General features: G+C 39.3%; 1 protein-coding gene across 7 annotated transcripts in view; it reads right to left on the bottom strand.

Moving 5' to 3' along the window:
- LOC121957289 (voltage-gated potassium channel KCNC1-like) overlaps positions 1–21,841 on the bottom strand; it is a 109,241-nt gene that overhangs the window by 49,255 nt on the left and 38,145 nt on the right. For 6 of the 7 annotated variants that reach the window (XR_015779634.1, XR_015779635.1, XM_088091039.1 and 3 more), the window contains exons 2-4: positions 16,564–16,695; positions 14,322–15,183; positions 7,849–8,061 (exon numbers count right to left, since the gene is read on the bottom strand). Coding sequence is in view for 5 of the 7 variants with exons in the window: in XM_088091039.1 (XP_087947165.1) it covers positions 7,849–8,061; positions 14,322–15,183; positions 16,564–16,695 (1,207 nt within the window). In the remaining 2 variants the exon portion in view is untranslated. Of the gene's footprint in view, positions 1–3,747; positions 3,867–7,848; positions 8,062–14,321; positions 15,184–16,563; positions 16,696–21,841 lie in introns of those variants that run through there. The other variant, XM_088091041.1, reaches the window with a different exon arrangement.

Here is a 21,841-nt window from a genome sequence, read left to right as displayed (position 1 = left end):
TACTCGCAGACTGAGTGTGAGCAGTTGGGTAAGCAGTGCAAGGATGTGTGTGTGTGTGTGTGTTTGTGTGTGTGTGTGTGTTTACTGAACAATGATTCCTGTTGCAGCGATTTGGCTACTTTGTCAGCTGACGTTGTTTATGATCAGTAAAACTCACTTATCAGCCTATAGTCTATAGTCTGCCTTCACATCGAACATAATGTGTAACTATGACATTATATTTGTGTCACGTTTCTGAGCAGGAGATGGGACATGGGCAGTGAAAAGTAATTTTTGCAAGCACATAATGGAGAAATCATCATGCAAGAATAATTGAACTTGAAAAAAACAAAAAACATTTATTTGCATGTTAATTATTACCCACAGCTCCTCTCAGTTACTCTGTTTTGTGCACTCTCAAGCTTGCCTGCAAGCTTATTAAGGGGCTGGTTACACAGCAACAGTTCTTGCATGAAACGTTTAACTTTAGTTGAGATCTGGCCTTTCATTCACACAACAATGGCCTTTTGGGCCTGAAAACATAAACTTGTAAAGTCGGGTTCCAGAGTGTAATTATTAAAAAAGCCACCCCTTCTGTTGCCATGTAAACTTGCAATGCAACGGTAACATCACAGCTACACTTTGTGCATTACGATTCAGACAAACAGTCATGCACAAGTAGAAGGACAACAATAACAACAATGGCGGACTACCAAGCTGCGTTAGTGCTGCTGACGATACTGAGTTTAGTATCGTCAAAGGCATAGGCCTACAACATTCTTGTTGCATAAATGAGCCTAGATGCTAGTGGACATTTCCTCAACTCATATCAAGCCAGGCAAATTCACATAAGATTTTAAAGGTTTTTGATTTTGTTTCCAGCAAGGGATATGGTTATTAGTTTTCAAAAGTGTATTGCTGCAACATGTGGTCACATTTGGGCAAAACTTAAGTAGTTTAAAACTTAAGTATTTTCACATGAGCCGTCATTATTTCCAATCAAATGCAACGTAGGCGTGTTATGGAGCGATAATGGAAATGCGAGCCCCTTATAAGTGGGAGCAGCTACGTATGAAGGATTTCTGGGAGGTGATAGTCCACGATTTCACAGGGGAATTGTTGATTCAAAACTTCTGGATTATTTGCTCAACTTTTGAAGAGTTTGCAATGCAATAACACCTCTTGTAGGTCCTGCTGCATCATGAGGGAGCCAATTTCTACTGACAAGCACATAGTTAGCATCATGTGATCTATAAAAGCCAAAAAAAAGTGTTTCCATTGCAGTTCTGCAAAATATGGCTTTTTTGATTCACTTGAAATATCATTTCATGTGAGTGTAAATTTTAAAACATTTTTTTTGCAATAAGGTTTTTTTTTCTTGAAATTGACTCGTTTCGATGAGGTTTATTTTATATTCACAATTTCAATTTGCGCATTGGCGTGTTAATGGAAACATGTGTTAAAGTTGGCATTTACGCATAGCCTACACCCCAGGTACAGCGTTGATTCAGTGCAGAAATCGTTTGGAATATATCCATGCCAAATATTTGGTTCTAGCAGTTTGATGATGTGGTGACTTCCAGAGGGCAAGTAGGTGAGTGAGTGGCTCCTATGCTAACAGCTAACTCAGCTGTCAGCCAGGATGTGCTACATATAGTCAGTCATAATGATGTTTTGCCGTTTTGAATGGCAGTGTATCCAGGGCCATGGGGGTCCTGAGGGAGAGATTGGTAGCTGGATGGAGCAGGTGCACATCACTAATTCACACAGTTTTGATTACATTTATACATACTTTTATGAATCTTTATAAATAATAAGATGTTAAAAGTGAAAATGATCATTCTCTCCAAAATCATGCCTATAAAAAGTAATGTTCTGACATTACCAAAATGTCCCATTGCGTGCACAAAATTGATCCACAAATATAACTCCATATACTTTACCTGTATATATATGTATGTTGTTTGTACTGTCTGTGCAAAGAGATGTTCTGTAGTATGGATTGTGCGTATAATTAGCTTTATGCTACATTAATTTGTTTGATATAAATCCTTTGTGGCCCAATTAAAACAGACAAGTTGATGCTTGGGTCAAGCCTTTGGCTGTGTATGGACAACAAATATATTCACACACATGCATGCACACACACACCACGCATATGCCCCCCTCCCTACACACCACTATTATTCATCATATGATGCTGAACCACACTTAAAAGCTTTACAATAACAAGCAACCTGCATGCACCTTATACATTCAACCAGTGTGTGTGTTTGTATGTATGTGTGTGTGTGGAATTGTAACAATATAAAAAGCCTATCATGTGTGTGTGTGTGTGTGTGTGTGTGTGTGTGTGTGTGTGTGTGTGTGTGTGTGTGTTGTCTGTTGTGAGGCTTCATATTGTCTGTCCTGATGTTAATATTGTTTATGAGGTTGAAACTCTTGTTTTCTTTACTTTTTCACTTGATTGTTCTTTTTTTTTAAAAAAAAATCTAATTTATTTTTAATCCTCCACTTTACTGTCATATTTTACTGTGCACATGTGCTGTGTGCTTTAGTCTTAGTTTTACCTATTGTATGGTCTTTTCTAATCTATACTCATCTAATGTAGTTTATATTAATTTGACCTATTTTAGTGCAGTCTAAACTATGCAAATTTAATCTAGTCTGTTCTCATCTGTTCTAATCTTATCCGACTTTATTATAATCTAATATAGTCTGATCTAGTCTAATATAGCCTAATGCAATGTAGTTTAGTCTAGTCTAATTAAATCAGGTTAAATGTAATCTAAATTATTATAATCTAGTTTTATCTGGTCTAACTGAATCTAGTCTAGTTGAATGTAATCTAGTCTGCTTTAAAGGGTAACTTTGGTATTTTTCAACCTGTGTTATATTTATCCATGTTTTTGTGTGTAGGCGACTATTGGGAACAACAATTTTTTAAATCAAATTTTTGAAATGTAATATAATACTTGCTGGCAATAGTGCACCCCCAAATTATGGCAACTAAAAGTGTTTGGTTTTGCCACTGACAGGCTCAGATTGTTATTTTAAGTGTTAAGGGACAAAATTATGTAACAATCCCAACAGAGGTCGACCATTTATTGTCACTCCAGCCATACAGTGCATGAAAAGAACGAAAAGAAGAATTCAGGTCTCGCTGATCATTAAATAAAAACACTATAATAAATAAAACACAAGATTGTTGAACAAGAAACGGTCACAAAATCGTTGTCACCAAACCCACCAAACTCCATGTACATAAACAATCATTTAAGCGTGTATAGAGTTAAGGTTTTACTTTGACCGAACCAGAGTTGTTTTTTGTTCTAACAGTGGAAATACAAACCAAGACAGCTTTTGTAAGTTTTACTTTGTCTCTGTTAGTGGACGTACATTGGCGGTGCTCATTTGCACGCAGGCTATTTAGCCACTGTGGCTTCAGTAGCCTCACTCAGTACTTAACCAGTATCAAAAATTGTTGCTCCCGTTAGTCACTTAGATGCAAAACATTGCAAAATAGGGTCCAGGTGAATTTTTTTTTTATAAAGGTTACCCTATAAATCTATTTTAGTCTGAATCTAATCTAGTGTCATTTAGTCAAACCCATTTGAGTTTAATGTAATCTCCTCTAATCAGTTTAAATACACTCCCAAACAAGTCTGACCCAGCCGCCTCTAATCAAGCTGGCTTTAATGGAATCATTGGTTTGTCAGTGAGTTGAAGCTGTATTACTGACTGTGTGGAAGTGTTACCTCCGTGTTTCTACGGTTTGATCCAAGAGGAGGTGGAGTGAACACTGAGCTCCTGCTGGAGCAGAGGGCCCTCCGGCTTGAACCACTCCTCTCCCAGGGAGGAGGTCACACTGCTGGACTCTGAGCAATCTTTGTGTGAATTTCGTTGTGTGTTTGTGTGAGCAAGTCAGGGGAAATAGCATGTTGGGAGTGTTTAGAGGAGTGTATAGGGTGTTGAATAAAAAGGTTAGCGGGAGAAGGTGTCAGTGGGTAGGATGATAGCAGGAACATGGAGGGGAAAAATGAAACAAGGATGAGGCAGGAAAACAGGAAAAAGGAGAAGCAATAAGAGAAAAAGGTGAAGGAAAATGGGATGTCAAAAGCAGAAGAAAGAATAAAATGTTGGGAGGAGAGAGAAAGGAAGAATGAAGAGTTAATGATGTGCAGCTTGGGAAAGTGAGAGAGATAAACTGTGGAGTGAGTGACAGACTGAGAGAGAGATGGAGCGAGCAGAACAGTGAGGATGCTGGATGTGATGACTGAGAACAGAGTGACACTCATCTGATCGGACCGTTCTGCCAGATCAGATTCAAAACACTGAACATTTAAACACAACGAGTTTCATTTCAAAACAACACATCCAGACACAAACATTTCAACATTCTGACACTGCAAGTCAGCACATGATGGTAATTGGTAATACTGGAGATATTTTATATTCTTATTATCGTCAATCAAATCCCATGAAAACACCAGAGTTAACTATGACTGCATCCTATGAACAAGTATTATGTGCAGGGCTGTGTAAATAATATTTTATTATAAATTACCATTTTGGCTTTCCTCGATGTTCAAAATAAGGAAAATTGCGATATAATTATGTTGTGCCATATGAGTTATCCACCAGTGTTGCTCCTGTTTTGTTGAACTTAAATTAATACAGTAGCTAATAAAAATTTTATGGATTATCACTGGGGCTGTCGGTGTTAATGCGTTAATCATAATGCAGTTGAGGTCCGTACATAATACGTTTTTCTTTTTTAAATTGTGTTAACCCTTTGGAACCTGGATTGACAACGGTTTTACTTGTGCTGCTTTCAGATGCATTTTAAGAGCTATTAACAAAAGACAGCAGGCTCAAATATGGATGTTGCTGCAAAGGAGCTACAAATTCTAAACAGCGGATGTTTCACACTCATCTTCCCCCTGGCAGCACAGACGATCTCTGCAATCAGCACAGTTTCAAGGTGGACACATGAGATCAGGTTATTGTTGTGTTCAAATGGATGTTTGGACCAAATTTGAAAAAAAAAAAAAATCAAGGTCACATCGACTTCGACCTTTGATAATCAAATTGGATTTTTTTTCACTTGGACTTTGCACCAGATTTGAATAAATTCCCCCCAGACGTTCTTCAGGATGTATGGTGGATAAAACATTGCTAAAATGATACCTAAATGATGCTAAAATGATTTCATACACAAATGACTCAATCTATCTGTCAGATTTTTGGGAAAGTGCTGGTCAAAGGCAACAGAAAGTAAAAAACGATGTGCAAGCTATGAAGCCTTAGCTGCGCTTTCTGGAGATTAAACTTACATTCACACAGACGTGCACAAATGAAGCCTGAATTTTGAGGAGAAAGGACCCAATTACCATTTTTGTGAGGTGTAACGGAAAAATAATAACATGAGTAGTGTAACAAATTACTGTAAAATCTGAAAAGTTGATCTCACTTAAAATAACCTTGGAAACTGATTACCTTGAAAAAGGAAAGTAAGTTATAAATCTGAATATATGTATACTTTATAACTAATTGGAGTTTACTTAAAATTTAATTGTGAAGTTAATTTTGAGAAGTTGCTGCAACTTAAAAATGACAAGTGGAATGACCTTGTTATTTCTCAGTGTTAGAAACTTCAGTTAATCAAGTTAGTCAACTTGATCATGACAAAGAGAACTGAGCCAATGATGAAGTTAGGATATCTGTGTGTTCTGTTTTGTTAACCTGTTTAAGAAAACAAAAATATTTGCTTGCAACCAGCAGACGACAGATATACAGCACAATAAACGTGGTGAACTGAAGCTGCTAAAACACACGTGTTGATATAATTAAACATCATTTAAGTTGCAACAAATTCACAAAATTAAGTAAATATGACTAAATTTTAAGTAAGCATAACAATTAGATATAAAGTTAATATAAATTAAAATGATTAGTTATTGTTACTTGCATTTTTTAATTCAATTGGTTTCCTTTTTTTTCCAAAGAAAAATCAACTTGTCAGATCTCACAGTGTTTTTCATGGGTTTCAGAAATGGCATTCAACAGAATGCTTACACCTGGTGAATGAGTGGAGTTTATGAAACTGTGGCTAAATTAGATTTTTTTCAGTAACTTTTTTTTCTCTCCGCATTTTTTTTCAGGAAATTCGCCTTGTCAGATTTCACAGTGTAATAAGTTATACCATTACTTTTGAGGAGTAACTATTAATGAGCAATAAATTACACTTCATGACAAACAAGTCCAACACTGATCCCAGGGACTCATTGAAAACTTGTCAGTATGTCTTCTCATGCCATTTGTTGACCTTCATCCAGCCCAAACCCTCCTCTATGAGGTTATGCGGTAATAACATCATCACACGTTCACAACAAAAGTCTCAATTCATGAGGCCACCTGATACCAGGAAAGCATTTAGGATTTTAGCTAATATGAGCAAACTACTGATGATAATCTTCTTTTGTTTTTTCTGCAATTTTGCACATCAATTTGTCATGTCATTATAGTTCTTTATTATGAAAAAGCCAAAAAACCAAAGAGGGCCTGTAAAAAGAATGTTATGTTAGAATTGTTTATATGCTGCTTTATTTATTTGTTTACAATAAAAAAAAATTCCTGCACTCATTTTTGAAAAAGCATTGTAAAACAGTAAAATGTTCTGCCTTTAATTTTGTTTGAGGGATCCAAAAAAGTTATGATTTTATTTTATTTTTTTTTTATTAAAAAATTGTTATCGGCCGAAATATCTGTGTTGGGATTTTTAACTCCCTAATATTGGTATCAGCACCAAAGAAATTCGTATCAGTCACGCCCTACTATTCATGTTTTTTTTGTTGGTTTTTTTTTTTAGATTATTTTTGGGGCTTTTTGCCTTTATTCAATAGGACAGCTTAAGTGTGAAAGGGAATTGACACCATGGCCGCTGTGGGTGCCCCTTTTCATGGGATTTGTTGACAGTCAAAAATGTTTTCCATATCCACATTGTATACCTCTCTGTACCAAACAAGTAACACTATAAGGGAAGTGCTTTGAAATGAAACAGTTTAGCTGTACGTACACAGTTGAACACACAGAAGACGGAACAGACACACAGAATGTAACCCCGCATGTGGTGTTGCTGTTGACCCACCTCAGTGAGGAATCATCTGCAGAGTCTAAATAAAGCATTATTCGACCACAATTCACAAAAAACAACTTGCCATGAATACTTTGTGTTAGAGTACAATCCAGTTTATTCAACAGCAGCGCACATGGCAGTGCTGCAGCAGCCTCTGCAGGAGCTCTGCAGTACAGATGCAGGAGAAATGCATGAAGGAGGAGTTCTACTACAGCTGGAGTTTGACGGTGTGAATGAGAGGAATTGTTGTATTAAACTGTTATTTGTGCCGCAGGAGAGAGCGCTTCATGTTGTTGGTGTGAAGGGAGGGAGCCTTGTGGTGATGCTGGGCTCTCACACAGAGATATGTGGAGGGGGGGGGGTCACATGTTATGTGTGTTATGTGTCTCAGTTTTAGTAAAGAGACATCTTGAGTGCTTTTTATGTCCTATTATTATGTATTTTTTAGCTTCTCTGTAGGGTGCTTCCTTTGCACAGACTGTATCAGCATGTGTGTCTGTGACTGCATTAGGTGTTCCTATTATTTTGTCCACCACCTGTATGCATGTTTTTAATTGGACACGTGTGTGCTCCTGTGATTGTTGGTGTTTATGCACACTTGACACACTTCTCAGCACACCCCGTTTAGGACCATGCATCGAGCGACGGCCCGCTGCTGTCGCTCAAGTACCACCCCGCTCCCCCTCCTCCCCCAGCCTCTGTCCTCCGCCTCCCCCCCTCCCCCCTCCTACCTTTCCGAACGTTCCCGTCCGTCGTGCGCTGGAACTCCCCGGCGCTCAGCAGGAAGCAGGCCCGGTCGTGCGGGTAGCGCTCGCGGCTGGTGGTGGAGCCGAGGCCCCCCGTGGCCGGGCTGCGCTCGTCCCCGAGGACCTGGTCGATGGTGGGGCAGTCCTCGTTGGCCAGGGCCGCCGCATTAGCTGCCGCATCGCCATTCTGCTTGGAATCTGGGAGGGGGGATTCGATAGGAAGGGGAGCAGGGAGGAGGCGACGGGGGAGGAGGAGGAAAATTGAGAAATGGTGCAGGGAGAGAGGAAGAAAAAGTTGTTGTGAAGAAGGTAAAAAAAGAGGAGAGGAAACGTGGAGGGCATAAAGGGGGAAGATGATAAGAAGGAAATAGAAATGGAAAGGAGGTGGGAGGAAAGCATGAGAGAGGAGAGAAGAGGATAAGAAACAGAGAAGATATAAGAAGAAGAACAATACAGAGGAAAACAAAAAAGATATGGAAGGAAGAAGAGAAAAGGGGAGAGAGCGGGAAAAGAGAAGAACAAACGTAGAGAGACAAGGGTACAGAAGAGATACCAGGGTGAGGGAAAAGAGAGGGGGGTGGGGTGGAGAGGAGAAAAGAGGAGAGGAGAGAAAACAAAAAAAGATGTGGAGAGGAGATGAGAAGAGACAGAAGGAGAGGAAAGGGGATAGAAGGAGAGAATTAGAGAGAAGAAGGGGGGGGGTACAGAAAAGTGAGAGGAAAACAAGGAAACAAAAAAGGAGAAAAGAGCAGGAGAAAACGAAAGGAAATGTGGAATAGTCAGGAGGAAAAGAGGAAAGGAAATGGGAGGAGAGGATGCGAGAGAAGAAAAAGAAGAGATAGAGGGAGAGAGGTGAGGTATCATGGAGGGGATACAGAACAGATATCAAAACGAGGGAGATAAAAAATGGGGAGGAGAAAAAGAAGAAGAGGGGAGAAAAGAAAAGCGGAAACATCGAGAAGGATACAGAAAATATATCAAATTGAGAGAGAAAAAGGAAGGAAGCAAAAACAAACAGCAAGGAAAACAGAAGGGAAAAGGTGAGAAAAAGGGAGATGGGAGGAGAGGATGAGAGAGGAAGGGTAGTGAGGAAAGGATACAGAAAAGATGTCAGAATGAGAGAAAATGGGGAAGAGAGCAACAACAAACAGAGTATGTGTGAGAGACGGGAAAGAGAGAGGGAGTGCGGGGAAGTTGGGATAGAGTGAGGAGGAGGGGATGTAAAGGAAGAGAAGATTAATGGCCGGGAGAGAGGAGGAGGAGGAGGATGCAGGGGGTGGACCCATTGAGAGAAAGAGGGAAGGTAAGGTTGAGAGCATAAAAGCAATAAAAATGGAAAAGGGAGATAAGAGCGGAGGTGGTGAGGAGCGAGTCAGAGGAAAACAAGGAGAAGGGATTTAGAGATGAGAAAAGGAGAAACGGGATGAAAGAGGAGTGGAAAGGGAAAAAATGATTAGGAGGTAAAAAAGAAAATAAAAGGGGAAAAGAGAGGATGAAGGAACGACAGAGGAGAGGGGGAAGGGGGGGGTAGAGGAACGTTAGTGCCTTGTGATAGCTATCCTGATCACATGACCAACACACTGCAGCAGAGCAGGCTGCACACACACACACGCCTCACACACGCTTCACACACTCACGCATAGCATTTAACAGCACTAAACGAGAGACTAAACAAAGGAGGGGAAAACAACATATAGCGGACTGTACACACAAGCACACACAAACACACACACACACACACACACACAAAAGGGGAGATGGCTACAGGGGAAACTGTTTGTAGCTGTCAACACAGCTGTCAAATCTAATCTGATATGATTTACTGCTCAACAGTTACAGATACAGGCCAGAGGGGTGGACACACACAAACACACACACACACACAGGACACGGTCTCCACACAATAAACTGGACGTGTTGTCGACCATGTCCGAAATGTTTTGCGTTTGTGCTTTCTAGCTGTCCTGAATGGCCACACAGCCATCAGAAGACAGAGCGAGCAGCCCGCCCTCGCAGAAACCACACACTGAATGTGGGGAGAACAGAGACAGTCTGTCCTGGAAGACATTTATCGTGTCGCAGTTGTTCACCTGAAAAGTTTTGGACTCTCTGGCTCTCCCTACTGACAATATTCATCAAAGCTGATTTCAAAGATTTGATATCAAAGTTCATAAAAGTTAATATTTAAGCATTTTGTTCATGTTGAAATAAAAAAGCAAGTGCAGATGGTATTTTTTAGTTGTGCCACTGATGCTGCGATTTGTTCATACAGACTTAAAGGGATAGTTTGGATTTTTTTTAAATGTGGTTATATGAGGTATCCAAAGTCAGCTTATGTGAGCAAATGCTGTTCGATCTGGCTTCCGTTAGCTGTGTGTCTATTTTAATTCATCTATTTTAATTTATTCTTTTTCTTTAATTTTCTTTAGTTTAATTGTATTATTAGTACTATAATTTCTGTGTTTACCGCTTTTATTTTTTCAAATTGCATTTACTATTAGTGGTATTGGTTGTTATTGTTATTTTTGTTTTGTAATTATTTTTCTCTTAATTAAACTCTACTTTAAATTTTGTCTGGTCTCAGTTCTGCATTACTGTTTGGCTCTTATTGTTATGTTGCTTCTGCAAGAACACCCCACACCAACAGGTAGCACCTGATACCAGAAACCTGAATGTGCCCCTCATGACAGGAGCTGTCAATCAAAACTGACAACAGTGTCAGGGTGGAGAAACACGGTTTCCATCCCAAACAAAGCCGAAAAAGACCCTCTGAAAAAGGCCAACAGTCAAAGAAAAGCTTACAGCGGCCTGCAAACCGGCCACTTGATTGATTGATTGATTGACAGGAAGGTGAGTGAATATAGGATTAAAAAAAAATCCCAAAACACACTACAGTTTGTTTGATTGTCATGGTATATAAATCAGCCTACCATGAGCATTCATTTACAACAATGAATATGGTATACAGGTTTTTATTTCATTTAAAATTTGACAACCTAATGTTTTTTTATTTATTTATTTTATTTTTAAAAAAATATTTCAAAGTTAAAAAGTTTAATTTAAAAGTTAAAAACAAAAGACCCCCTTGCTGCTTTCATTGTGTTTTATTGTTTTGAATTAAAAAGAATTTTCTTTATTAAAACAAGATTTGGTCCTCAGAAAATCAAGATGAGGCTTGAAAAAGGGGGAATCATCCTATAATGAGGGTCGTCCTATATTCAGGTCAAAACGGTATTATTATTAACATTAGTAGTAGTAATAGTAGTGTACAGTGGATGGCCCTTAGTTTGGAGAAGTGGCAGGAGCGCAGACACAGACGCAAAGCAATGTCCAAAATGTATTTTGGCCATCTAAAAAAAAAGTCAAACCAGAAAAACAAACATGCAAATGTACTTTCCAGAGGGGACACAACTAACAGCTGATTTTATAAGGTGACTAAAACACCATTTTGTCGCTGACCCCTCCACAGCAGTGCATTGCTTAGCTTCTGTGTCAGACTCCAGCCGACTTCTCCACACTGGGGGCATGCTGACTGACATCTACTGTTTGTAATACACTTACTATGGATAAGTACCCCATATAACCCCACTTCAAAAAATCCAAACTATCCCTTCAATGTGATCAATTGCATTTTGCACATCTTTGGTGTAAAAACGCGCAGAACCAAAGAGTAGGAACATATGGTATGTAATAATGCATGTGCAAATGCTTACTTAGAAGCAAGTATTTAAGTGCTCAAACACACGCGCACACACACACACACACACACACACACACACTGATTACATGTCAGTTTGCTGTCAGACACTGTGCTGGCAAGCCAATCTCAGGGCTATTCATAGTTCTAAACCTTAAATCCTGTAAAGGCACACACTGCGACTCCACCACAAGCAGCAAACAGCCACACACACACACACACACACACACACACACACACACACACACACACACACACACATTGGTGCATCAGTGCAGATGATGGACATGTCAATTAAAACAGCAGTGCAGAGACGAGATGACCTGGATCAATGTTTCGACAGGCAGAATATACTGTATATCTATAAAGACCCAATCCAGGATTATCTGAACATGTCAGCCCTGGTGGTACGGCATCCGGATGTGAGAGGGAAGAGATGGATTTTTCGAGAAAATGTAATAAGCCTTTTTTTTCAGCTCTCTCGTCCCATCGTAAATTAAAATCTATTTTAGTGTTCTCCTCTCTAGGAAGAACGAGGACATCAGCAAGTTATTTACAGCTTCAAAACTTGTTAGATACACACTCCTCACATTACTTCAGTGCTTGAAATCTGACCTCTGGTCATCTGTTTGATGAGAAAGTGAAAAAAAAAAAACTTTTTATATAACTATTTTTGTTAAAGCCACTCCAGTGATTAAGGACCAATGCCATTTCTAATTTTTACCCCTACCCCTTATTTTGGAATGTACGTTTGCCTCTCAGAACAGTTAGAAGGGGCAATGGCTGAAATCTTCTATGAAATGGGATAACTCTTCAAGACTGTGATACAGCATTAAAATCATCATTGTCACTGATGGCGTTTACATAATAGACATGACTATGGCAACAATGGTTTTATCACAATGACATTGTCATTTATCAGATTGACATTTAGACACTTTTAATTCGTCCACAACATTAGTTTCATGCTATTGATTGATCAACCAAGTCATCAAATAAAAAAAGGACATTGCTTCATTCCAAGGCATTACTAGCTTTGCTCCATAGGCTAATATTAGCAACCCATGCTTCTACCCTGCCGGGTTGCATTAATATTAAAGGAGTGCCAAAAGTGCAGCAATTTTGCTGTTGGATTTTAGTTAAATTTGGGGCATCACATGTCATCAAAGGGGGAATACACCATGTAAATATAACAAAATGTGTGACTGTCATGCACAAATCAGCAATAACAATGCCACTTTAGCATGCTAGATAGTTAGCCACTGAGGCATTAGCATACTACTAGTATTTTTTGTAATGTTTGTTATAAAGATAATGACCATAATACATTGAAAAGAAATAAACTAAGAGAACACTGCTTATCGTACTTTTTAAAACTTTAAGAAGAAAATATATGTGGGTTTCTTTCAATGGTTAAGTGTACAATTGGCATTCGCATGCTGCTTAGCAATAGACAAGGGAATTTATCACCTCCAGCTATGATCAGCATTGATGTGAACGCGATACTCAGATGACCACACTAATTTCAGCTCCTTTATCAGCGAGATGCTATGACGGACCACCACTGCTTAACTGTTCTCTCCTACCCCTAAGCAGCGCAAACATTGATCCAAACAAGTCTGCGCCACATTCTTTACTGTTTACCCATTCTCCGGTCCATCTACGATGTCACACAGACACACCAACAAAACAACCCACAAACACACACACACACACACACACACACACACACACGCTGACACAAAGTCACACTCGTTTGCTGCAGCACTGTGTTTAGAGGTCTGTCACTGGCAATGGGAATGCAGTCTATAGCCCAGTTTTAGCAGGTTTACCCATGGTTGAAAAACCTGCATGTATGCACTAATTTTGATGGGAAAGGGCTATAAGTGGCAGGGACAAGGGGTGTATTGGGATTAAGCCTAACTTTAGAAAACGTAAAGCAAGAAGAAAAAGATGAGTCATCTGATACAAAAACAAATCATTTCTAAACCAACGCAAGCCATGTTCAACAAAACATCCAAGCCCATACACACAAATACACAAACACATCCCTAAACCTCTATGGCTCAACCACAGCCATCCAAACCCTTTGGAGTGACTTTCACGATGCTCAATTGATGTGTTTTGGGACAAGATGTGATATTGGTTCAAATTAGATAAGTGATTTAGACATCTGTTTTACTAGCACTATTTAAATTAGTGTTGAAACAATTTTAACCAATTCACATAATGCTTGAAGGGAGGCAACTCTCTTGATAATTATTTGTTTCAGTCAATTATTGAGCAAAAACATCTGCTGAGAATCTGTTTATAGCTTTAAATACTGCTTAACTTTTTGTCTGATTGTTAATTGTTAACTAATAAATGTAGGTTTCAAGCTGTTGGCAAGGCAAGAACTTTGTGAAGAAGTCACTTCTGGCTTTGACTATGCATTTTATGCATTCAGCATTTTTCAATATTTTATGACAATTTATAGACTACACAAGTCATCACTTAATCCAAAAGAAAACTGAGAGATAATCTCCATCAAAAGGTTTGATCCTGGGACAAAGAGAGACAATCAGTGTTGTAGAGGTGAAAGATTTGGACATTTTTTTTGCCCTCCACAATCAGATTCTTTGTTTTCAGAAATTCTTAAATATATTTCATTCAGTTTACTTACAAAATGTTGTTGTTTTAAATACTTTTTTTGACCTTCACATTCACATGCTATGAACTTTTAAGCATGCACACATGATATCAGGTCTGGTCAAACACTCACCTGCCCTGTTGATCTCAATGATCTCCTCCTGTGCCAGTGGGCAGTCTCCAGTACCCATCATGCTGCCAGATCCCACCATGCCCGGCCCAAGCACATTGCCCATCAGCCTGTGTGGCGAAGCGGTTGCCATGGCAAGGGCATCTGGCTTGCAGTAGTTGGGGCTGCCGGGCTGTGGTGCTCGGGGGATGTGCTTGTTCCTCTTCTTGGGGAGCTTCTGCTTGGCCATGGCCAGGGAGTAGTACATGCCGAAGTTGTTGACGATGACGGGCACAGGCATGGCGATGGTTAGCACACCAGCCAAGGCGCAGAGGGCACCCACCAGCATTCCTGACCATGTCTCAGGGTACATATCCCCGTATCCCAGTGTGGTCATGGTCACCACAGCCCACCAGAACCCGATTGGGATGTTCTTGAAGTTGGTGTGAGCCGCAGCTGTCGGATCATCTGGGTCGGCACCGATGCGTTCCGCATAATAGATCATGGTAGCAAAGATGAGGACGCCCAGCGCCAGGAAGATGATGAGCAGCAGGAACTCGTTGGTGCTAGCCCGCAGAGTGTGGCCCAGGACCCTTAAACCAACAAAGTGGCGGGTTAGCTTGAATATACGCAGGATACGGACAAAGCGCACCACACGCAGGAAGCTCAGCACGTCTTTGGCTGTTTTGGAGGAGAGGCCGCTCAGCGCCACCTCCAGGTAAAAGGGCACAATGGCCACAAAGTCTATGATGTTCAGGGCGCTGCGGAAGAACTCTGCCTTGTCAGGACAGAAGACAACACGCGCCATCACCTCGATGGTGAACCAAATGACGCAGACACCCTCCACATATGTCAGCCAGCCATCTGTGACTACCTCATACACTATCTGCAGAAAAGAAGAAGAAATAAAAGTGATGTTAGTAGATTCTAAATACCTTTTCTCATTCATTTATTCATTCATTACAAGGGACATGCCCAGAGGCACAATACCATGTTCACCAAAAACTTACTTCTTAAACTATACATAATAGATTGTGGATACCCAACCTGAGCTTGAGGGGACCCAACTGTACCCAACGCAAATTTTCAAATCTTAGGATAGCAGAGGAATGACCTACCCTGCTCTACCTATGATTGGCTATTTGTTGCCTTCATTGGTTGGATTGGTTTGGTTTTGCCAAGAGGAATGGTACTAGTTAGGGTTACGGTAAGAATGTCAAGGTAAGCCTTTTATAGGCAGAGTAAGGCATGCCATCCCTTTACCATCCTAGGATTCACAAAAGATAAATATTTAGGCTGGATGATGTTTGGGGATGTTCATTTAGTGAAGGGACACAGACGCATTTAACAGACAAAAAAAAGAAAGTTGTTGTGATGCTTTTGGGGGTCGGGTTCTTCGAAATATGCGGCTCTCTAAAACAAAAGGAACGAAAAAATGCTGTAACTCATATAATTGTCATCCTAACTAACCGGGTTTTAAAAGACGACATCGCATCACCACAATGCTCACTTCCCTCCGTTGGCTTTCTGTTCGTTTTAGAGTTGATTTTAAGATTTTGATCACTTTTAAAGCTTGTTTGGGTCTGGCCCCAAGCTACATAACAGAAATGTTGATCCCTTATAAGCCAGCTCACAGCCTCAGATCCTCAGGTGGGGCCCTTCTGTCCGTTATAAAGTTGAGGCTTAAATCTAAAAAACGATCACACTAAATAGTACCAGCAAAAAGTCCTTGCCCTTTCTGACCACAAATCCTGATGAAACAGCATCAGCTATGAAACCCAGTTTAATATTGGTTTATAAAAGAGACCTTTCACGTCTCTCATCCTGTACAACTGTACTGTCTAATAAGCCTGTTAGACACTTCTCTATTGAGCATAGGCAACTATTACACCACTAAACTCTTCTTTATGTCATGAGTAACCTCCTAACAATTAAAGTTATGTCTTACTATAGGGGCATTCCACCATTTTTTACATAGAAATTTCAGTTTACTAGTATAGAGCTGCACTGTTTTTTAGGTTGCAGGGAGTGTCTTATATGACTATGGTGGATGTTACATCATGGGAAATATAGGACCAAGCATTTTGGGGACTATAAACCAGGATTGTTCTGCCTAGGCTTTGTGTTTTTGATCATTCATTTTTTGTAAATCTGTCTCATGAACCAACTCCATCGAACAGCAATAGATCACTGCAGTGTCCCGTAGAGTGGCATTAACATCTCTAAACTTAAAAAAAAAAAACAATTCACTAAAATTTCAGCGTACCTCCTCATGCGTCACATTGCCAATGGTGACGTTCTCTGTTTTGTTGTAGATGGTGTTGAAGGCTTCATGGGTCTCCAGACAGAAGGTGGAGATGGAGAGGAGGATGAAGAAAAGCGAGGCCAACGCCACATACTGCAGAGAGAAAAAAAAAAGGGGGGGGGGGGGATTACAATTTATTTTATTACAATTTGCAGCACGTCAAACATGCATCATCTTATGGTATTTTATTATTTCTAAAGGAAATGGTCACATCTGCACACTAACATCTCACTGGCCAGTTTACGCCACTCATTAGTATTTCATGTGACTGCTGGTACAGTAAGAGGGGTTTTGGGCCATTGCAGTATGAAGAAAGCAGTGGTTGTGCTGACAGGCTGCAGAAAGGGGGCGCCAATAACACACAGAGTAGAGTGGAGGAAGACTGTTAATTCAGTGCAAATGTCCTGACTGCTGCAATCCCATTGATAAGAGCACAGTCAGAGACAGAGAGGGAGGGAGAGGAGGATGATGGATGGAGAGTGTAAAAGTAATGAGGTACACGGGGTATCTGTGTGTGTGTGTGTGTGTGTTTGAAAGAGAGAAAGTAAGAAAAAAGATACACAGTGAATGTGACTACAAAATAAGTGGGTACGCAAACACTGGGGGAATAAGGAGATGTATATGTTACTGAAGACCCACGTGTCATGTATCATAGAGCGGATGCTGATCTTCCACATGCAAGTTGTCTTTTCTCCATCTGCATAGGATCAATGATCACATTTATGTCATAGGCACCGGATGCACACACACACATTCCATCAACCTTGCAACTGCCAAATCATTCATGCATTTTATATGGCGCATTATCAGTCGTTTTCTGTACAGTGCTCACGTGTGTGTGATGAGATTTCCTTTTCTCTGCAGCATCCCCCTGCCCCCTACGATTCCTTGCCCTCCCATCTCTCTCTCAGCCCCCCCCTCCCTCTTTCACTGCGCTCGATGCAGTGAGCTGCCTGGATGTGTTGGGGTCCTCCCAGCATGTGCGGAGTAGCAGTAGTCGTCTTCCTAAATGCTGGGATTAATGTCAATGTTCGTTCACATGTATGCAAATCTCAAGGACTCCGAACATACTTTAGGTTTGTTTCTTAAAGCCTTTTACTCCCTTTTAACCCTGATGTTTGTTCTCCCCAGTGTTTTGCATCGCAATCATGCAGATACTGAGCTGCCCAGATATTAGCAAACAGTTTCCATTGACATTATCTCACATCATAGAAATCTGCATATGACATTTTTAGTCTGAGTAGTATTGACCAGTCATGGTTGAGCAGCAGGTAAACAGCCCGTGTGAAGAGCAAACGACGCAGAATGCATTGGCTGAAATGTAATTTTGACCACCACCAGTTTTCAACGGCTTCCCTTTTTATTAGGGCTCCCAAACGATTTATTTTAAAAAATCAGGATTAATCACAGAATTTCAATATTAAATCGCAATTAATCACATTTTCTAATAATGTTTTCTTTTCTTTTTTTTTTTTTTTTATTGTTTTCTGATCTGACCCTCCTATGAACAGGACGATGTCATTTGTCTGTGCCCTCCACAGATGTCACATGAGACTGTTGAAAAATGAGATGATTTTCTGATCTGACATCTCTACGGTTTAGCAAACATGACTTGATTAAGATTAAGAAAAGAGCACGGTCATGCAACATAGAGGCAATGATAAGTTACATTTCAGGCTGTTTCTATGCACTGCTTGTACATTTTCCTATGAAAAATTTTGTACTGAAATTTGTTCATATTTGATGTCATCATAAGCCAGTAATCAGTGTACTTGTTTTCATCCCAACTAATCAAATACCGCTGCTTTGTCACTGGAACTACACGTCAAAATATAATCCAGTAGGTGCACTCCTGCATCAGTTCTGGATGTTTGGGAACAGCGTGTCAAGTTCACCTTTCTCCTTTCAAAATACACTTCTATATATCAGTTTATCTTAGGGCTGTCAACCAATTAATTGTTTTAATAATTACTTGCAGAATTTCAAAAGTGAATCGTGATTAATCGCCTTTTTTAATTGCATGTTTTCAATTGCATGCTTTCAATTTTTATTATTTTGCAATTTTAAACATTTTTGAAGTCCAAATCTACAAGGTAAAGCAATTCTTAACAGATTGTCTTGGGAAAAAAAAGAGACAAGAAAAAAAACCTACATGGGACTAGCATTAAGTGGGCATGTCTGTAAAGGGGAAACTCATGGGTACCAACAGAACTCATTTTCTTTCAGATATCATGAGGTCACCATTTTTTCATCACCAAAAATTAGACTAAATCTCGAGCATTATTTAGCCCTGTTACTGAGAAGCTAGCATGACATTGTTGGTCCCGCCGGCCTTCCAGTTCCAGTATCACCAGTCTAGCTTTAAAACTCAGCCTGATACAGCCTCTTAAATACAGAGGATGTCAATAAGCGTGAAAATAAATTGCATTACTTATGGACCTTTATAGCATTGTGATTAAAGCATTATTAAAGCAATGTTAGTCCAAAATTCACTCTATTTTTAGCTCTGTTATAAAAATATGACTCTTTAGCAGCTAAATACCTCATCGTTTTCACCAACTACTCACTAAATGTGTGTGTTTGCTGCCAAGCAGGTAGTGTACAGTAGCTTTTTACAGCTTTGCTTGATGTGAGCACTGAGACTGAGCCAGAACAGTAAAGTTTTGAGCCAGAAAAACAAAATATTAAACCTGAGTTGCTGGAAGAAATGAATTTACTCAACAGAGCTGAGGAGAGCTGTGTCTGTGGTCACCACACATGACCATTTACATATTACACACTCTATTTATAAGTTTTTGTTTGGAAAATATTGATTAGTGGAGCTTTAAAAGTCAGCTTAAACTGAAAAAATGTACTATAAACATATCATAAACAGATACAAACACATTTTATAGTCACCATATTTTCACTCCCCCATTGGTATCTCGTCTTGCAGAAACGCCAATACATACCGCAGAAGTGAATGGAATTAAGATTAATTCAAGTCATAAAATTTACGAACAACATGTTTTTCCAGAAATTGTCTCCTAGTATATGAAGATAACCCTGAAAAAGACTTCAGTATAGACAGTTTTGTTTCTTTCTTCTAAAGAAATAGTCTGTATGAAATCTGCGGTAAACACTACAAAAAAATATTTGTTTCTCTTTGAAGGTGGAGGTGGAAAAATTAACGACTCAAAAATACTCAAAACCCGGGCAAATAAAAGCATTATTATTTACATGAATAGATGCCTCTAAAGTTAAAAGACAATTGTGTTTTTTTTTGTTTTTTTCTAATCTAATATGGGTGAACTGACACTTAAAGTTAAGGTAAAAAAGGTTAAAAAAAATTATTATTACAAAATATTTTTCTTAGAAGCCTGGAATTTCTTGTCATATTTTTAATGTAAATTAAAAAAAAATCAGTTGTCATTCAAAATTGAATCTGTGACACGCTTATGAAACAAGAAAAATGGCTGGCCTCTCTCTGTCCAAAGGTAACAAACCAGCAGAGCCTCCAATAATAATAATAATAATAATAATAATAATAATAAATAAATTAAAAATGTTATTATTATTAACATTATTGTTAATATTATTATTATTATTATCATTATTATATACATTAGATGGAGCTTCAAATGAACCAAATAAAAAAAATTGCAAGCAAATAATTTAGAATACAATGAAACAGAGGAGAATGAAACATTGTAATAAAATACAGGAGGCAACTTGGAGTTACTTAAAAGCAATACTAAAAAAATAAATCTTTCGACTCATCTCTGGTTGCGCATTTAACAGTTTATATCCAGAAAAAGATAGGGTTCTCTGAAAATCCAAACTGTTGGTACATTTAATGTTGTAGTGCTTGATGACCTGCAGGCTGCGGAAAAGTAGCAGAGAGAGAGAGAGAGAGATAGTCAACCAAGGCTGAGTGGACATAAAGCATTTTTCCTTTTGAGCACCAGCATCTTTTTTCAATTGTTTCCTACGAGGAGAGCATATGTGGCCGTTTGCAGCCGCCTTGAGAAAAAACGCTGCGCCCAGCATCTTTTTTTCAGAGCACTTCGACTTTTTTGTGCCGCTGCTCAGAGCGCTTCGGGTTGAAAATCTCTAAACTTTTTAGAAAAGCACTGGTGTTCCCAGCAACCTTCCAGCATTTTTCTGCCTTAAAAAATGCTCTGTGGACACTCAGCCTAAGTGGGTGCTGATTGACTCTAAAATGGCGGGGGTGCCCGTGAGCCAAAGATCTTCTTTGTGTTCTCTATTACTTGTTTTGGGTTAGAGTCTGGCAGTGGCATTATGTGCCAACAACAGTCTGTTCAGGTGCAAGATTTAATCTTTTGGTGATCTCAGTGCCACATTGTGCATTCTGAAATTCAATTTGTAATCTATGAAGACACCTGAATGTTTTGGCTCTGGTAGAACCAGTTTTGCAAGTTATAAGGCACTATATAGTTGTAATTTGCACATACAGCCTAAATAACTTAAAGAAAGTATTTCAAAACTGGGCTGCCTATGCATAAAGATGAAGTTTTTTAAATTGGTGTTACATAAAGTAGAAGGTAGAAGGTAGATTGATTGGTCATTTTTTTAAAACTTTGTTTTAAAAATGAAATTTAATTTGTCCTTGATCCCGCTACATCTTTGGAGTTGAAGGATTAGAGAAAACAGAGAAAAGGGGTTTTGGCATTAATTTTCTTTTGTTAAACAGGTTGAAAAACTACAACTACCAGAAGGCACTGCACCACCACAGACCAATAAATGCTCTCGCTGGTTCCTGTTCACAAACTCCCTCTATTACAGCTAAAAAGGGAACTAAATTATGTTTCTGAAAACATTTGATGTGAGAGGTATGTAAGTAAGCTAGTTTTTCAGCCTCCATTTTCACTATGCAGGAAACAGTAACAGACACCCACTTCCTGTTCACAAACCCTCATGATAAACTAAAATATGTTTCTGAAAAAAATTAAGAGAGAAATAGGCAGTGCAGTAACATAGTTTTAGTCAATATTTGTCAGCACTGTCTACTTTTACAGTTTGATTGGAGTTTGGTTTGAGAAAGAGAAAGGTCCAGTCTTGTCTCTTACTTCGATATTCTTTGTGTCCATGGTGGCAGCATGGGTGACAGGCAGTTTGAAAATGTGGAAATACAGAGTGTAGTTCAAGCAACAACCCAAGAGCTGGTGAAACTCTGCCGTGCAAGATTTAGATACTATTTAGATGGAGGAAGGTCTACCACAGTACATTTACACATAAT

The sequence above is a fragment of the Plectropomus leopardus genome, chromosome 18 (assembly GCF_026936395.1).
Source record: "Plectropomus leopardus strain MGB_pleo_1.0 chromosome 18, ASM2693639v1, whole genome shotgun sequence".
NCBI lineage: Eukaryota > Metazoa > Chordata > Actinopteri > Perciformes > Serranidae > Plectropomus > Plectropomus leopardus.
This window is presented reverse-complemented; position numbering and strand designations above follow the sequence as displayed.